The sequence below is a fragment of the Adelges cooleyi genome, unplaced genomic scaffold, assembly GCF_023614345.1.
Source record: "Adelges cooleyi isolate 19-005CV unplaced genomic scaffold, UGA_ACOO_1.1 ACOO_flye_CR_arks_rails_tigmint_CR_PRNA_784, whole genome shotgun sequence".
Taxonomy (NCBI): domain Eukaryota; kingdom Metazoa; phylum Arthropoda; class Insecta; order Hemiptera; family Adelgidae; genus Adelges; species Adelges cooleyi.
The window spans coordinates 358,807-377,953 of NW_026096496.1; the positions used below are offsets into that span (position 1 = coordinate 358,807).

Genomic DNA, 19,147 nt, shown 5'->3' on the forward strand with positions numbered 1-19,147 from the left:
AGAAAGTAGAATTTACTTTTCGCAATTACTGCTTGATAAAAATCAGTATATATTTCTATACTGCGTGTGAGTGGAATAGTGGCAGAAATAACTATTTGCAATCCCTTCAAATTAGAGACTTTATTATTAATGTTTCCCTCAAAAAAATTAATCACCAAATTTTTCATTTTAAACTTTTAAATATTTATATTCTCATATACTACAAGTTTTTCCTAAGGGCATATTTATTTAAACGATTAAACAAACAATCAAAGACAAGAGAACCTAGTTCAACTTCTCCTTGATTTACTTTTATTGAGTTTATTTTGTTCCATATTATTGTTGGAGATGATTGTATATTAATAAATAAAGTAAAGTCACTCCAATTGTTTTTTTGGTATTTTTTATAAAACATGTGACGAACAACATGGCTTCCGTCCTGGACGTTCTACGTTGACATGCGACATATTTTTTTCGAAATACATAATGGTTGCATTTTTTGACCGTGCTCAGGTAGATGTTATTTATTTAGACTTCTCGATGGCCTTTGATACAGTGAACCTCAAATCTCTAATATGCGTCTTGAACAACGTTGGATTTGGTGAGCAGTTATTGTCTTGGTTTAGGTCGTACTTATCAAATAGAAAGCAACTTGTAAAAGTTCATGGAATACGTTCTAATGTTACCGACGTCCCTTCTGGCGTTCCACAAGGGACCTCTCTTCTATGCTTTTTTCACTTTTTATTAACAGCATTAAAGGTGTTGTACGTTGATGTGATTTTCTATTGTTCGCTGACGACTTGAAACTTTTTATAAAAGTCAGTTCTATTGATGATTGCAAACAATTGAATGATGATCTTGAAGCAAATGTTCTATGGGCTTCGACCATGGGATTATCACTCAACATTAAAAAATGCAGTACATGTCGTTCTATAGATCTCGTCATTCGATTATCTTTGATTATAATAACTGTGGTTCTAAGCTTGAACGCGCAGAAAACACGGACACTGAATTAGGCGTATTTTTTGTATTCGAAATCAACATTTTATTCGCATGTAGAATCGTCTTGCTGTAAGGCGCTAAAAATTCTCGACTTTGTTAAACGCGTTTGTGCTCAGTTTAAATTAGTTACACTAATTAAGTCATTATACTGTGCCCTAGAACGTTCTTTCCTGGAACATGCATCGGTCTTATGAGACCCAAACACTATCCATCACAGATATCTTTTAGAGCGTGTTCAGCGTATTTTTTTTTATTTTGCCAGGTTTATATTAAAAATTGATCACATGCCCCATGATTATTGTCCGGTTGTTTTTCCTTAGCAATTGTCCTCACTAGCCGATAGATGACTCCAAGCGAATATAAATTTTCTTAATAACTTATTAAAGAATTTCTATTACTCTCATGTAAAATTTACTCACTTTTTCTCCTTAGTCGCATTAGTTTTAAAGTTTCTTCTTTTTCTTCTCATAATAACTATACATTCTATAGTCCTTTATTCACCACTAACTGTGCTTCTAATGAACCTAATGCGGAATGCCAATTTAGATCTATCTTTTTCTTCTTCAAATATATTAGTCATACCGTTTTAATTATTTTTAAATATGTCCTTTATTTGTAATCATTTATATGTTAAAACTTTATTTACACATGAGTTATATTTTTGTAATGTAACCATTGGGCTTTTAGCCCATACTCATAAAAATAAAATAATTTAAAGTTACATTTTTTTAACCCCCCCCCCCCTAAAAAAAATATCTGAATACGCCACTGTACACATATATGTTGTATGACTGAAAATTTGAGTACTACATTTTACCGGGATTAAAAGTAGCCTAGATCACTCTATGCCTGTGAAAATCCTGTCAAAGTTGGTTCACATGTTTGGAAGATTAGCCAGGATAAACAATTATTTTATTGAAATGTATGTAATATGTATGCATATAGGTATGTTTAGATTCAATATGTTTTTAATTTGCAAATAAACATTTCTGTGATAATAAGAAGTTTAGATCGCTCCTTGCAAAGTCCTCTACCTGCCTGTGAAAATCACACTAATATCGGTTTATCCGTTTCGAAGATTAGTCCGGACAAATTGACATTTATATTTAGGATTTATATATTATATAAATATAGATTACGACGGCGCGACGCGACGGTGGTAAAAAATAAACATACTGTAACTACAGTTACATACAGATTTCAAATGTTGCTTACAAATATGTACAGGTAGGTATGCTATGTGATTAGACGCAGTGTTTGTAAATAAACGATTTGACGACCGAACGCAAAATTACCCAATGTTTAATTTTATTATTTAACGTACACATTTAAAAAAATTCCTGAATAAATTATAATGAAAAAGAACTCGGATAATATCAACACAGTGTCGGTGTTGGAACGACGCGGGTATTTGCTCAGAGAGACAATTGGCGAGGGCACGTTCGCGAAAGTCAAGGTAAAGACCCCACGCGTAGCTAACATGCGTTTTGCCCTGAAAATATAAGTGTTCTCACGGAATTTATCGCAAATTCATACTAGAGTAGTTACCTGTCCTGAATATCTAGTTAGCAATATGCACCAAAAGAAACCAGAAGGTGGCCATCAAAGTATTGTCCAAGAAAAACTGCGACCTGTACAACAAAGACGACCGGACAACGGCAATGATCAAACGGGAAGTGTACACGGTCAAAGGATTGAAACATCCGAACATTGTCAGATACTACGAAGCCATCGAGACCACGACCAGGTGAACGCGGCCAAGAATATCCCCCTCGATAACCAACCAACCGTATTAGAATTAGGTAATAATATTAACGATCATTTATTTTGCACACGTGTTGCATTATAGGGTATGTATCGTCATGGAATACATGGGCAAGGGAAGTTTATTGGACTTACTAAGGCGTGAAATCAACGTGTCGGAGGATACAGCGCGAAAATGGTTTGGTCAGATTTTGGACGCGTTGTCGTACATACACAAACGTGGAATAGTTCACAGGTATACACGTATACACGTATTGGATTCAACTAGATTATTAGGAGACGGTGGGAAATAATGACTCAGGATTAATTAGATCTAGTACAGCTGAGTACGTAGAATTCAAGTTTAGTATTGAGGAAGGCATTGTGGCGACGGATGAGGACAAATGTTTAAGTTGGGTAGAGCATAAATAGCGATCCCATGGCCCTTTTAAGACGCTTGATAATTGATCACTGACATAAGGAGCCTCTGGGAGAATGGTTGGTGAATAGTCAAGAGCAATTCGCAACTAAACATAAAATGACGAAAAAGCAGCAGATGGCAGTAGAAGACAGAGAGGTGGGGTGGTTGCGTCAAAGGGCCTTTAAGCTCTTATTTAGCTACAAAATAAGAAGAATGAGGAAACATTAAAAAGTGTTAAAAATCGGTCAAGTGAAGTGGAAGAGGCAACAGGCGTACGACTAGAATGTGGAAAATAAAGTGAAAGAAAATTTGAAGGCTTTTCTTGATATTTTTGCATCGAATATTTACATTGAGTGAGATGAATGAATGTGCGAACTGATAACAGCGGTAATGTTAGCTTTTATACTGTCGCCGGTGTATCTAGAACATTCCATATGGGGGTCACTACATAAACTCGAAATTATAGTAAAGCTAGCTATGACGTATAGAAGTGAGTGTTTAATAATGGCGAAAAAAAGGTTGTAGTGTAAAATAAAATGACGAAATGGACGTTTGCAGAAAAGAATGAATATAGAATAGATTTTTATGAGTTGGGCCAATAGCAGAAAACACATGAAAGAACAAAATGAGAAGGTGTGTGCACAAAGAAACCAGGGATGAAATATTTAGTAATACAACTACGAGGCCACTTAAAATAGATTAAGGAATAATATATCCTTTTAGAGACATAAAATGCGAAAACGTCATGTTGGACGATTTGGGTCAGAACGTTAAACTAGTGGACTTCGGCTTGGCCAGGGATAAGATGTTGGACTCGAACAAACAATTCATAAAAAGCTCTACGTTTTGCGGTAGTTTTGCATATTCGTCACCAGAGCTCTTGCGAGGTCTGCCCCATCGACAGAACATGTCTGACCTGTGGGCCGCCTCGGTAGTCATGTACGCCATGCTTTACGGACAGTTACCATTCCGGGACGATAATCCCAATATCGAAATACAAGTAAGATCTCCACAAAAATATCGTACAATAATATTTACTAAGTATCGTAAAAGTGTTCCCAATAAAATGAACATATTTTTTATACATTTAATCAGGAGGAATACTACTAAATTCACAGTAAACTATATTATACAGCTTAATATAAAAATACAAGATTATGTTATGTATTGGTTATTCTATGGTATGTACAGGATATGCTAGTGATTTCAAGCTACGAAGTTTATTATATTTTATTAATTTATTATTGCGAACAAGAATTTTTTATGACGATTTATTATCACGTGGTTTTGTTTATTAAAAACAAGTATTAATTACTGTACCAAGTTATCCCTTTTCGCGAGAAAAAAATCATCACTATGTAGCTTAACGGACCATGAAGGCCCAACGCAGCCATCATGAGATGGTTTCTTGACGAATTCACTCTTTGGAACTGGTCATCAGTCCACCGCCAGAGGGGAATGGCGGTTCCTTTTCAGAAGGAGGAGTGGCCTAGTAGGTAAGGTGGCAGTGTGTTAGCGCTCACTGTCGCCGGTCACGGGCGCTCCGTTTGCTGGGCGACAATCGTCCGATGAAAAGAAACCGCGAAAAAGTGTCTACTTTACAGAAAATCTGTTATTAGAACTGTCTTAAGAAAAAAATAGCATGAGAAAAAATGATTTATATTAATGTGCCCTTTAATAAAATTATATGATCAAATCTCTTAATTTCTTATCCTCAATAAGTATTAAGAGGGCGTCGCACCGGTGATGTTCAGTGGTAAAAACATGTTTAAGCGGACTGAAAATAACTCGCTTGATTTTGGTTTTAGAGTAAAAGCACCCATTATACAATTAAAAGAGAACAATATTCCGGAGGGCAAGACGGTGCGTTTTTTAAAAAAATTAAATATTTGAAAAGTTACAGTCATTAAAAAATGTTAAAATAGTCGTTATTTCTAAACTATGTATTGCCCTCCGAAATATTGTTCTCTTTTAATTTCATAATCGGTGCTTTTACTCCAAATCCAAAATTAAGCGAGTTATTTTCAGTCTGCTTAAACAAGTAGAGATGAAAAAACATTTTTAAATCGCTTCCAAGGATGCTGTGAAAGTCCAAAAAATAAATTAACTACCAAAATAGAGTCCTAGTTATTGAACTCATAATTACACATCACAGTATAACCTTTAAATAATATTTTGTAAAAAATTGCCTATACTTTACTCCTTAAAAATGGGCGGTGCGACGCCCTCTTAACGCCCCTAACTCTAACAATACACTTAACTCTTTAATAAATAAGGTCAATAATAATAATGAAACATCTAAACTGTGTCAGTTTTCCTAAAAATCTATATTTTTATTTTATTTTAACGAGTTTTTTTTCATATTATTTTTATGTAACTATAATAGAAAGTTTAAAACTTAGCTACTCCAGTCAGAACTCTACTTGTTATGTAGATTAATATGTTATTGTCAGTTCATGAAATTCAGCACTAGCAAAATATTAAGCGTTATTTACCACTTACCAGTTGTATAGGCTTCACATTCCAACTATTTTATGCCACAATAATTTTATATGTAACATTTTAATAAATATTATAATATTTTCTTAAAAGTATTTTTATTATAGTACTTGGAATTAATGCATGTTTAACGTTTTTTTGTTTTGTTTGTCTACAAGGATATTGAACGTGGAGTTCAGTTCCCAGTGAAGCCAAAAGTGTCGAAAAAGTGCAAAAAACTTTTGATGCAGATATTCGTACCTTTGGAACACCGATTGACCTTAGAGGAAGTCAGAACCAATTCTTGGATGCGGAAAAAGTACAAAAAACAGTGGACAAAACCTAAGACTTCAGAGTTTTAAACAAACGAGATCCGTCGAGATACAAATATACTGTCTAATTTATAATATTATAAATTGCCAGAATGCCATTTTATTATAATATATTATGTAATAAATAAAAAATAATATATTACAATGAGTTATTTGGTATTACTGTTTCTTACTGTACTGGTTTATACTGTGCTTGGTTTCGACTGTACCGAGTTGAACTTACTATCCACAGATTTGCATCGAAGCCTTTATTTGAAGGTGATTTCATCACATTAAGTTGTAATAATACTTGTAGGCCTGTGATCTCCCCGTCCCCACAGTACTGGATTTTTTATATTAGACACAGTGTTTCTTTCAGGCATATCTTTTTAACGGTGAAGTGTGTTGACTAGGTATTGTGTTTGTGTATCTGATTGCAATTTGTACTAAACAATAGAAAATCAAATTATAATTGTATTTTTTTTTTAATTTTAATTAATTGACAAGTATCTATCTACTGCAATAACTCCAACCTTTAGGTATGTTATAGATTATTACTCAACAAAATGAAGGGCACAGGGGAAGAACGGTAGTAGTCTATTTATGAAAATTTTAGAGTATAGCAAAAACAAAGTTCGTGAATTCTTCTCTCTCTTACATAAGAACAAAAAAATTCACATTAAGTGCTATTCTAATAAAAAATGTATTTATTTAAACAATCTAGTAATATAAATAAAACAAATTAATGGAATATATTGAAAAAAAAAATTTCATAAATGGACTACTACCGTTCTTTCCTGCTGTGCGCTTCAAATGGTTTATTTCTATTTCAGTATATTTTTAAATTTTAAGTACCCATAAATTTGACTGCTGATGAAGATGCAAAAACAACATTGAAAAAAATGAAGGAGTATTGTGAAAGTGTAATCAGAGAATTGAAAACAGATTCAACGTCAAATCTATTGATATTGTGACATTTGCTAGTCACTTTGAGAGCTTCCAGTGTTTTATTGATATACAAAAATTTGTATTGAATTAAAAAAAATTTGTGGTTATTTTCCAATGCTTAATGCGGAAGCTGTACTGGTGGACATGAAGTCATTTAATTTTTTTTATAAAAACTATGCTTCATAGTGGTATATACAAGGCACATGAAAGTCCATTGAATAAAATCATGGAAGCTGATATGGGATATACCGAGTTACAACACCTTTGTGAAATTCTTCTTGTCATTCCTGTTACGACAGCTTCGGTTGAAAGATCGTTCAGTACAATGAACAGAGTTCTTACGGAGACAAGAAAAAAAATGCTACCGGGAACTTTAAAGTATAGCATGTTGATTAGTATTGAAGGGCCTGAAGTTCCAACAGAAGATTTCTTGGACAAAATGGTAGATTTGTATGCAGCTAAAAAAAATCGCCGAATTCGGTTCCTTTGAAAATGTAGAACTAAAAATAAGGTTTATTGGCTATTTTGTTTATGTATATTTAATTTAATTGTGTTTTTAAAAATAACATTTATATATTATAATACTATGTGTGTATGTTAAACTATGAAATTTTGTGTATTTTATTATATTGTTCACAATCATAATAACAGAGATAATTATTTTTAAATGTAATATAAAGACCCCCCCGGAGAAAATTTTTTGAAAGAAACACTGATTAGACATGAAATATACATAAATATTTATGTATATATATTATTGAATTTTCCAGTCATAAAACAGTTACCACTGACTGGCACGCCGCATTGTATTTAATATAATGCACACTTAGGAAATAAATAAAATAGCGTCATTGTAATATGCAATACGTGCAATATATATTTATGAGCATTATTAGAATTTAAATCTGAATAACTTATTTTTCATCCAATAATAAAGAGCATATATTATTATATTTTATGTTTATTTACTGTTAGCTGCTTTTTCCACTGTACTGTCATTATAGTTTGAACATTAGTTTACTAGTTTCTAAAATTAAACAACAAACTAATGTAAAGATCTGTCGAGTCAGTTAATTAACCAGTTTTTGAATCATTCTATAAGTTGTATAAACAATTTATTTATTTTTCCAAAACTTTAATCTAACATTAACATGTTATTAGCTTCGATGAGATAGCTGAGAAGGTATTGTATTTACAATGATGTTTTTATATTTTGTGTCTGTACTAACGATATCTTTTAAGCCACTGAACCAATTTCTTCGTATAGCAGCTTTTTTCAACTTATAATTACAGCGCTCTATATTTTTTTTCTAAACAGTCCAATTAGTTGCAAATTTGTACAGAATATTCTTTAATACATCGTGCTACCGACAAACGTTGACAACCTAAACAATTATCGTACACCCTTTCTCCTGGAAGTGGTGGAATTTTTTTCTTTCTTTCGTTTTTTCATGCAAAGTTTTAGTGGTTTATGTATGAAATTTAGGCCAATGGTATATCTAGAATGGGGTTATAGCATATAGAATTTCCTCAAAAATCTGTAGTCAAAAATTTGTTAACATAAAAAGTCATAATATAACAATTATTTGTTTTTTAATCATTAATCAAAATTATTGAAGTAAAATGTATTTACAGAGGGTACGAAAAAAAAAAGATTATTGCAGGTAACGGTCGGCTATCACGGAGGCTGTTGAGGCCGATACCGTGCAAGTTTGACCGTCCCCATCGGTTTTACAACATCTATAAGAACCACACACACACACTATGTAAATAAAAGTGCCACGTACATCTCATTTTTGTTAACCGCATTGATTTGTGTTTTTAGTATTTTTGTTTTAGCAGCCCTCAACCCTGGCCAGCAGTTTGTCGTTCTTCGTTCTGTGAGACTGTTGAATTTTACATCACTATATTATTATATTTTACATCTATAAATATAAGTTCTGTATTTCTATGTGTTATCGGTGTACTATTTGTGAATTATTAGAACAAAAAAATTAAAGAACCATCTGACATGGAAACTGATGTAGAAGCTGACCAAGAACCCAACGAGGAAACTGACATTCAACTTAAGCCATTAAAGGTTTTCACATAGGTATTACATATTATATTTTAACAGCTTGCGTACGAGTCCGCAACACCACGGGATACATTTTTATGTATCTAAAGTGGCTAGTAAACATATCAAGTTTCTAGCTAATATTTTAGTGTTTTCATAATATCTGGCCTAAAACAATTCATAGAGAATTTGGCCCCTTAAATTATTGAATTTATTATACATTTGTATTTTAAACATTGTGAATACAAAATATATTAGGGTCGTAATCATATTGTCATAGTATTAACTAGTCAGACATAGGGTCTCAATCTACTATAAGATAGTAACTGCTTATTTAAATAATTGTGATTTAATAATTAGTTTTCTTTTATTGTTCTAGTAAGGCATTTTAGTTGCCATAGTATTTTATGGTGCCATGGGAAAGCTAGTCCATCTTGAACAAAATGAAGCTGGAGAAGTGAGGTTAGGTTAGGCAACAAGAGCAACTGGATTAACCCTCAAGGAGTATGCGACTTCTGTAATCAGGAATATGTATTTCGTGTGCCTAGAGAAATGGCGGCCGAAATTTTAAAACTGTTTTACAAAGACTACGACCAATACTAGACAAGGTACCTACTTTTAAACAATTAGAAAAATATTTAGCTGAAGGTAATTTAGAAAATACAATTTTAGATTCTAAAACTGATTTAAAAATTAACATTTATCTGCCTATTATAGATAAAATAAATGTTGAGCTCAATAAGAGATTTCCCGTTAATTTGTTAATGGTTATTAGTGCATTTGGCCCAAAAAACCTTAGGTTTTATCTCCAATATAATGACTAAATATTTTTAAGATAATTACATACTTTTAAACATGAAACAATTTGAATAAATAGTTTTCTATTATAACTATTGACTATTGTTATACTAAAAACTGAAAAGCTTTTAGCATTATCTTAAATGTTTTTTATCTGCTCAGGCAAATAAATAGAAATTACCTTCACTACAATTTTTGTAATATTAATGTATATAATTTATGATATGAGCATATGATTTATTTGCTTCATGTCATTTTAAGCCAGTGTAAGGTAAATGGTATGTGTTCCGGCGGAGAAACAACCGACCTTACTGGCAATTACAAAAAAAGGTTCACCAACCTTAGGGTCGAGCCCTAGTCTTTGGCGGAGCATCTAAGGATTTTAATTTATATTAAAAAAAAAAACATATTTACTTTATTAATGAATACAATTTTACTAAGTTCATTCATTTGTAAGTAATATCTATATATATATATATATATTTTTTTTTTTTTTAATTTGTTATTTCAATAGTTAATTTAGATGCAGGAAAATAAAAAGGGCTAAAATACCGGTCTACTTACTAAAGTAACATTCGATTAAAACAACGTGTGTTAGGGGAATCACATTTCTGTGAGCCTCCCTAACATCACCCGTCGCAGGCTCTTTATATAATTAAAAGAATAATTTTAAAATCTCTACACGAGTGGTTATATATATTTACAGATGTATCAATAAACGCTCTACCAGTTTTTGTAAATTACAAAATATATTATTGCGCAGACGTGTACTTGTTAACAACAGTGTTTTTTGTTGTATAAACTAATTGGTTTTTATGTTAAAAACTATTTGACCAACAAAGTAACACATACTTCATAATACCCCGTTGTGTAACTTTCCACAACTCAAACCAAAAAACGACCATTTTATACTCCGGTCAAGTTCATAAGTAATACAAAATATATAATCGGTACACAGAAACGAGAAACTGTGTCCGGCCAAGCCGCCGTGAGTGTACGCCAAACGGTGAAACCCTAAACACACTCGAAAATATTTAGAACGGCACTGCGGCCATGAACATTATAATAATAGCACAAACGACACTTTGGCCGTTCTACGTTTCCAATATTACAACATCAATTACGATCAATTCGTCAAGTACAACACCGGTAAATCGTCTAATCGAAAAACCTCTCGTTAACACACAAAAGACGAACGCAAATTATTATTTTTAAAGTTACGAAGTGTGTACAGAGATACACGCGAACTTAATAGTTACTATTACTATTTAACAAATGACAAACGACAAGTCACGACGCTGCAAAATTCATAAAAATGTGTATTTTTTTTTATACTGATAAACCGACAATCTGAGACGGCGGCCGCTGTGAACCAACTGTAGCGTTGCCGGGTCGAACCGCTACCATTTTGAGTCTGATAATGTTATACTCCATGAATTTCCATGGATAAATTAATTTTTATCACAAACATTTCAATCATTATCAATATTAGATTTTTGTAACCCGACTACTGTACATTTCAATTATTATTTCATTTACAACGCCGGTCAATTTTAAATAATAGTGTAAATTATAAAATATTAATTTATGCGACGTTTATAAAAACTATTATAGTGTTTGTTTGAAAAAAACTTTTATGTAGTTCAATCGCTTTAGTTCATTTCACAGATTCATTAAGCGAAACTGTATATATTTATACATGAAAATATATAGAATAATGATTGTTGTAGTGTTAATTACGAAATCACGCATTTTCTTAAAATGATTAATTGTATTATACTAAAAAAACTTGAAGATGGGTATGGCAATCTTTGTCTAAATAGTAAAATGGAAGCTTACAGCATAGTTGTGATTTGTTATATTATTATAACATTATGCCATGTGTTCACTGTTCATACTTTTATAGTTAACTAAATTAAAGTATGTTTTTTTAAAAAAAACTTACAAGTTAATATTTATTATACAGTTAATTATAACTTTAATAATGAATATTATTAAAAAATAAATTTATGCAAAATTGCTAAACGTACTACCTAGTGTAAAGCTTCAACGAAACTTATGTCTGTACATGCTAAATTTCGACTATGTCAATTAATTTACCTGTTAATTTGTATAAGCTTTATAGTACACCTGTCGAATAACCGTGTGCAAAACACTGTAAACGACCAACGTTTGTAACGGAAAACTAGGAGTAGGTTTTGTTGAATGAAGTTGAACACCTTTTAGTTAACTGTAATATATATATAATAATTAAAAGAAAAGTATCATAGAGTAATTGGTTAATATTATAATAAGTAATCCAATACATTAGTAATATAATAAGTATTTAATAAATTTGAAGTTCATATAATAATAAAAACTGAGTAGTACAATGATCGGTCGGTAATCGACTACTGACTGCACGACACCGCCACTCTAACAATGCATAGACGCAAGGAGGACATGCCCTTATAGGAACACACGTGGGTTTACTACGTTCCTCTCCCATAAGATAAACGTCCCCGGAGTAAGTTAGAAATTGGTTTTTAGTTTGGGATATATTATAGAAGTGGAATGCTCAGACCTGTCCATATGGGTTGACAACAGTACGTCGGACACTGTATCAGAAGGGGCCGTCGCCTGAAGTTGAAATAGCGGCTGTGGAGAGCCCTCTTCTTCTTGTGACCGGCACTTGGAAAGTATGTACCTTGACTTGCCTTTTATGAAGTCCACAATGCCCGCTACGAGTACCACCACCGCGATGACGCTGGTGACATATAGTAGGACATCATGCCGTTTTTGTACCTTTGTTAAAACAGCGACTCTCATTGCTGTCTTGTGTCAGCTTGCAATTTCTTACTGGGAATGGCCACGGCATGTAGGTCCGACATCTGTTTTGTTCTTAAATGTTTCGATTCCAGTATGTTAGTTTCCATGTTGCTTGTTGATGAGTTTCCCATTTCTTTTAGAATGGACCTTGGAACACAATCTTTATAGTTTTCTGGCGATTCTATTTTGCTTGGTATGAGAATATCACGTGTGGCGAAAGCTCTGCAAGTTTCGTTTAACGTAAATAATCCCACGTTGTCCAACAAATGATTTTCGGACTCTTCTTCGTTGTCGCATGCTATAAAAATGTGTTCCCCGTTGGTAGCATATAACCAAGCATTCTTGAGCTTGAGTTTGTAGAAAATTGTAGTGGCTAACTGAAAATGAATCTCATTACAGCTGTCCGGTACTTCTTTAGGTTCTTGTAGCAGTGACACTTCACAAATGAGCCTGGCATTCCTAGGATGCAATGGATTTATTTCGGGACAGAAAAGGAGACTCCGGCTATGTTTGCAAAAAGTAAAATCAAATTCCTCGTATGTAGAGTAGAGTTATTGCGTCTTACTTATAGCTAAATAATTATGGTTAGGTTTTACATAAACACACTTAGTATCTAGACAAACAGGTTTTGGAATTACATAACATAGTGTGAATACAAGGGACACATGTGCAATACGTGGGTTTACTACAGCTTCATGGTATTATTTTCAATTTAAATAATTTTTGAATCAAAGATATTATTCAACTAATATATAAGGTATAATATATAATATAAAAGGTATGGGTAAATGAAAGATACTTACAATAACTCAAATTATAATAAAATAAATAAATAGTTATAATTATTAAAATTAAAATAATGTAAATAATTAACACAACACTTTATTATTGTAATTAATACATGAAACATTGACGATTTTCCAACAATAATAAGTAATCGAAAATAATATTTAAACTACACCAAAAGTTGGCGGGAAATTAAGACTTGTGTTAACCACCACTAGAGTGCTAGTAAACAGATATTTGAAAGGACATTTGAGGAGTAAACATTTTATCAATACAACGGCTCGTTGAGTAACTATCTTATCGACGTGGATTTATAAATCTTTAATGGTGCTGTCGATGCAACTGAAAAAATCCATGAATTGGTGATAAAATTTGTTTCCAGCGTGTAGTGAATCAAAATACCACACGAATCTGTGGATTAGAATTGATGGATTTTCTTTTCTTAAAACTTTTGCTCAACTTTTCGAAGGAAATGCGATTGTTCCAAACGACGGGGGCTTTTGGATAAACACTGCGTTCGTTATCAATGAGATCGTTCTTAGGGAATACCCAGACAGCATCTAAAGACATTTAAACATTTATAAAAATGAATTCGAACGATACAATACCTATTTAGAAGTAACTAACATAATTTATGCGTTGAATTATGTTCATTGATTTTGTTTGATACATTTAATACAATACATATCAGTTGGAAGTAGTATACAATGTATTATTAAAAACAAACCGTTAGCATATACAGCGTTCAAAGCACAACTGTATTACATAATTTGGAGCCTATAAGATTTTCTATATTATGTGGTATACCTGTATATGTATCTTCATCATTAATTTGGCATCCTATATATCCAAGAGAACAGTTAGCTACTGCCAAAAGAACAATAATTACTGTCAATATTACCATTATTATAATTTATATTATATTCATTTGATCATTAAAAAAAAATAAATTCAATAGAATATTTGTTTACAACAACTATAGTCGATACAGCTCTTAGCAGCCATATGTTTAAAGCTATAAGATATTATATTTTTAGCTGTTAAAAAACAAAATCAATGATTTAAATTTAAAGTTAACACATTTTTGTTATTTATTTGAATAGTTAAGAATCTCCATCAAACCTAAAGAATAAAGTTTAAGAGAAAAATAAAAAAGCCAGTACAGTGGGGCACTGTAGAGACGGGATGTACACAGGTCTTTAAGAATCTGTGGATGGTAAGTTCAAATCAGTACAGCCCAAACTAACAACACAGTAAGAAAGTATTAAAGTGAGGTGCAGTGTCCACAGATTCGCATCAAAAAGTGTATCTGAAAGTAATTTTACACGAGTAAGTCAGTGGAGTGAAGTAGGGGCACAGTGGAGACGGAGAAGGGGAGGGGCTCAGGTCTATCATTATAACTAACTAATAACATTATTTTTAATTGCCAAAAAGCTGTTTTAAAAGATTTTGTAAGTTTTACCATATAACTTCGAAAACAATTATCAAGCCATATCAATATTTTTATGGACACCTATTTAGAGTTATTTTATTAGGTTTCATAGTTTTCTTAACTTTTTTTGGCCTCGTAAAATTGAAAACTGATATCAAATTTGAAATCAGCAACCCTGAAAATATAATATAGTTTGACCAGATTTAAAGTCTATTACACAAAAATCCATACAAATTTTTGAACTTTGATGCGGAGTTGAGAAACATTTGGTTTTACATTAATGAGAGCTTTTTTGTGTCTGTGCCCACTGTAACTTTTTTAATAGGTAAAATTTGGAATAGTTTATTTTATAGAAATACGTTATTATAAAAGCTTTCTCTATTACGACTTTTAATTATAAATTTAAAAATTATTGATTATAATAATTTTTTTGTATTTGGGTGATGGAATCTGTAAATTTCATAAGTCAAAAATGTAATATAACCTTCTGTTCAATAGTGGACAAATATTATAGAAATGAAAGTGTAATATTAAAAGGCTGTTAATTATTGTACTGTGTATTTTAATGTTTAATTATAGTAGGTACTGTGTTAAATCATATTGTAGTTGTAAATTAATTATCACTTGAATACTTAACTTCTACTAAAATATACAATCGTGTAGCTCATTAAAAATGTAATAGGACATACTATATTTTGAAACTTTAAGATTGTATACAAAAATGAATGACCAGTGAACAACAATAAAATGGCAAAATATCGATTTTGGCTGAAATTGGACGTACGACCTTTTGCACCTGGTGATTTCATACGTTAGGTAATTATATTTCAAGTGAATATTCGAAAAAATAATCACGATCAATAATTATTTTGTTATTATTTTAAATATAACAAAAAATAAAACCAACTATCACTTAATACGAGGTAGAACTAACTGCCAAATAAAATATTCATTCCAACTCAAAACGGTAAAATGTAATAGTTTGTAACGCTTAACCCTCTTTTGGGGTTTAAGAGTTTACCTTGCATCGCTTTTAAGGGGAAAGGTTTATTAAACTAATTTTAAATAAATAATAAATGCAAAGTTTGCTATGGTAATAATTGATTTTATTGAAGGGTAACGTAGATTTCTTTCTAAATAGAGAATAATAATAAAAATAATAATAATGATATTGAAGTATGTAGTATTTACGTATGTATCGGGAATGAGATCACGGTCGGACCGGCGTCTAGATCGTGATAAAAAAAACACAGTAGCTTAAGGCATAGACAAGTATACTAAGGCTTAAGGCTAAGGGATTAGGATAATACTACCTATACTTTATTACGGCTGGGACGACACAATGTGCGGCAGGCGGTACAATTTCCAACGACGGCGGCGGGTTCGACTGGTGTAACAGCTGGGCTCAACTCCTCTTCGTATTCCTCCTCTTCCCGGCGGCGTATGGCTAGGAAGTCCGGGGGGACGTTATCGGCTAGCTATGACCACTAAATAGTTGTCTAAACCGATTGATGATTTGTACTGTGCCGTCCACTCCTATATATGTAGTAATGCCCATATGGCTAATATTAGCCACATTATATAAGATCGTTAATTGTTACTTGTGGCTAATGCAATAGGCGTTTAATTATGGTCGACACACCTTTAATCTATTTTATTAATTTAGTCAACTATGCACTACCCTAATCGATAATAATGTCCTTATTGATTTATCACTTTCAATACAGCGATATGCTGCGCGCTCTCTATCGACACCTGCAATTGATCCGTTCTACGGAGCGCGTAGTCCAAATTTCTAATAATTCGGTAGGCGCGAGATTGCGGGGCGTAAGTGTTACAAGTTGTATAAAAAATTTTTTTAACTTAAACGTGTCACCGACCCTCCAACTAAACGATGGATAAAATACGAACTACGCATAAACAGCAAGACGTAAGTTGTATTTTATATTTAAAAAAATCAAAAAAAGATCTTGATCTTTTTACCCTAAATTTATTTTGTTATATTTATTTCTTATGTGACCCCCAGCACCCTCAAAAAATTGACCCTAATTACGCCTATAAGAGAATGATAACTCTATCTGCCGGATGACATCCTCCAGATTGTTTCCAGTAAGTGCAGCTAAGGTTGTAGCACCGGAGCTTGCAGCTGCAAGAAAGCAGGCCTCCAGTGCTCAGCAATGTGCAAGCACTGCACAGGCCACTCCTGCGAAAGCGCCCCCGCAACTGAATTGAACGAGGACTTACCAGGCATATTTAATGGGGGGTGGGGAGGAGTGGCAAAAGTTGATTATTTTAACCAGGAACCGTAATTACAACAAGATTTCATCATAATTCGCGTATAACAGAACAAATAAGGTGGACTTCTGCATTTTTTAGCAAAATTTAAAAAATGACCTTATTTTTGAAGCGCCATATCTCGATAACGAGTAAAGATACAAACATGTTTGAATGGATAAAATTGTAGGAAATGTAACGCTCTACAAAAAACTATGATTTTGCCTTTTGACGTAAGGGAAAAAAGTTATTGAGGATAAACCGGAAAAAGGTCGAACATTTTTCAGTTTTCCCCTCTCCCACTTTTAGCACAGGGTCCTCGAGTTCCAAAACTTAAGAAAATTTTAATTAACCATCCCTGAACAACATCCCAGTTTCATTAACTTCGGACCTTTTTCCACCTAACCCCACTTTTTCAAACCTGTCGACTGGACTACTCATGCATTCTATAATGTTGTTTCAAATTTCTGGTTTGAATAAATAAGTGATTTATACTTAGTATGTATTGATACAAATTTAAAAAAAATGGAAACTTGCTTGAAAATACTTGACCGCCATCACTCTTTATAATGTTTTCTATGGTTACAAGAAAGATATAAATTTATTATAATGAAATTTTGTCGAAGTGTGTTAGGTTTATTTTTATTTTTTAATATTTCAATGATTTCTTCAATGGTAAAATATACAATAAAAAAATGGAAATGTTAAAGAAATATATATTGCCTGGAGTAACCTGTAATTTAATCTCTTATTGTATGGTCGTATTTCTCGTAGCTATCACAATTGGTACAATTATGGTTTCTGTCATGTTGCCCATACAACCAAGTGAGTCTGATTATAACAAGTATCATTTGAAATAAGTGATCAGAAGATAGACAGGAAATTAAATTGTCTTATTTACTCAAACAAACATGGTTTTTTGCATTTGCTTGATTCGAATACAACTTGTGATCTCGGCAACCCTACAACTTTAGTTTAAATTTAAATGAAGATTTTTTTAAAAATACTATGCATATGTACATTGAACGCTATAAAAGTATAAAACTATTCAATTATAACTTCTCAGAGTTGACCAACAGCATTTGCCAATTCATTCGTACTTTTTTTTTGTAAATATTATATTATAATATGTTTATTTATATAATTAAAATTTGCGTTAACATTGATATTATTAATTTTATACGATACGACGTCGCAAGTTTTGTGTACAATTTGGCGGTTGACCTAGTTTGATTAACTCAAAATATTTTCCTTAATAAATAAATGATTATTTTATAACCAATTAGTTGCACTTATTGCACTTAATTGAATTAATTGAGTGTTTAGAGCAAGATATTTGACTAACTTTAGACTAAGATATTTGATTTTGTCTTATTTTCTTTTTTTTCTTGGGGAAGGAATTCATCAAGAGCGCCTACTTAAAAAATAATACATTTTCGGAAAAAAATACTAAATATTCTCAGTATTAATTCAAAGTAGGTTATTCTTTCCGTTCAAATATTGTGTTAGGATTTCGGCTTTGCAAAGACCTTTACCCAATTTTAATGTATGTAGTGTACGTTACCGTCGCGCCGTGTATTCATTTGAATTTTTAATTGTTCTTAATAACAGGATGTCCCAAGCGGTTGGGTCACACGATCGTCACCAACACCGGAATGGTAATTGAAAAGACTCAGTTGGAGAACAACATAATGACTCGGTTCATAATGTCGGGAACGTACTTGGAAAAAGGTATGAAACGAATTAATATAATTAATTTTATATACAAATACAAAATATTCATATATACAGGGTGATACACTTATCGTGAACCACTCAATATCTCACCAGGTTTTATTAATAATTTAATTTTGATTTTTTAGTGTTTTTATACAAAGTGATCTCAATTTTTCGCAATTTTTTTTGTTTTAATCCCCTTCCCAAATTAGTTTTTGATAGCAACTTTTGATTTTCAAATATCAACATTATTTTTTTTGTTAAAATTATCAAGAGCTATTGTATATTAAAACATATACTTGAATTTTTAATTTTGGATGTGTAAGTTACATAACTACATACATTTGAATATTATGGATTGGAGGGGCGGAGGGCGTTCCGCGTATACGCTTTTA

The 19,147-nt window shown here is 32.2% G+C and overlaps 1 protein-coding gene across 1 annotated transcript; it reads left to right on the forward strand.

Annotated features, from left to right (window-relative positions):
* The first annotated feature begins 2,335 nt into the window (after positions 1 to 2,335).
* LOC126845396 (testis-specific serine/threonine-protein kinase 4-like) lies at positions 2,336 to 8,974 on the forward strand. The gene is made up of 5 exons (XM_050584049.1): positions 2,336 to 2,437; positions 2,547 to 2,728; positions 2,831 to 2,980; positions 3,869 to 4,145; positions 8,867 to 8,974. Exons 1-5 carry the CDS (start codon positions 2,336 to 2,338, stop codon positions 8,972 to 8,974), a joined length of 819 nt encoding a protein of 272 aa, XP_050440006.1.
* Positions 8,975 to 19,147: the final 10,173 nt, after the last annotated feature.

Bases quoted from the DNA above. Each gene is read 5' to 3' on its own strand.
- LOC126845396 (XM_050584049.1), top strand. From the start codon at position 2,336: ATGAAAAAGAACTCGGATAATATCAACACAGTGTCGGTGTTGGAACGA. The intron at 2,729-2,830 runs GTGAACGCGGCC...GTTGCATTATAG, and splicing joins GCCATCGAGACCACGACCAG to GGTATGTATCGTCATGGAAT. The intron at 4,146-8,866 runs GTAAGATCTCCA...GTGAATTATTAG, and splicing joins ATCCCAATATCGAAATACAA to AACAAAAAAATTAAAGAACC.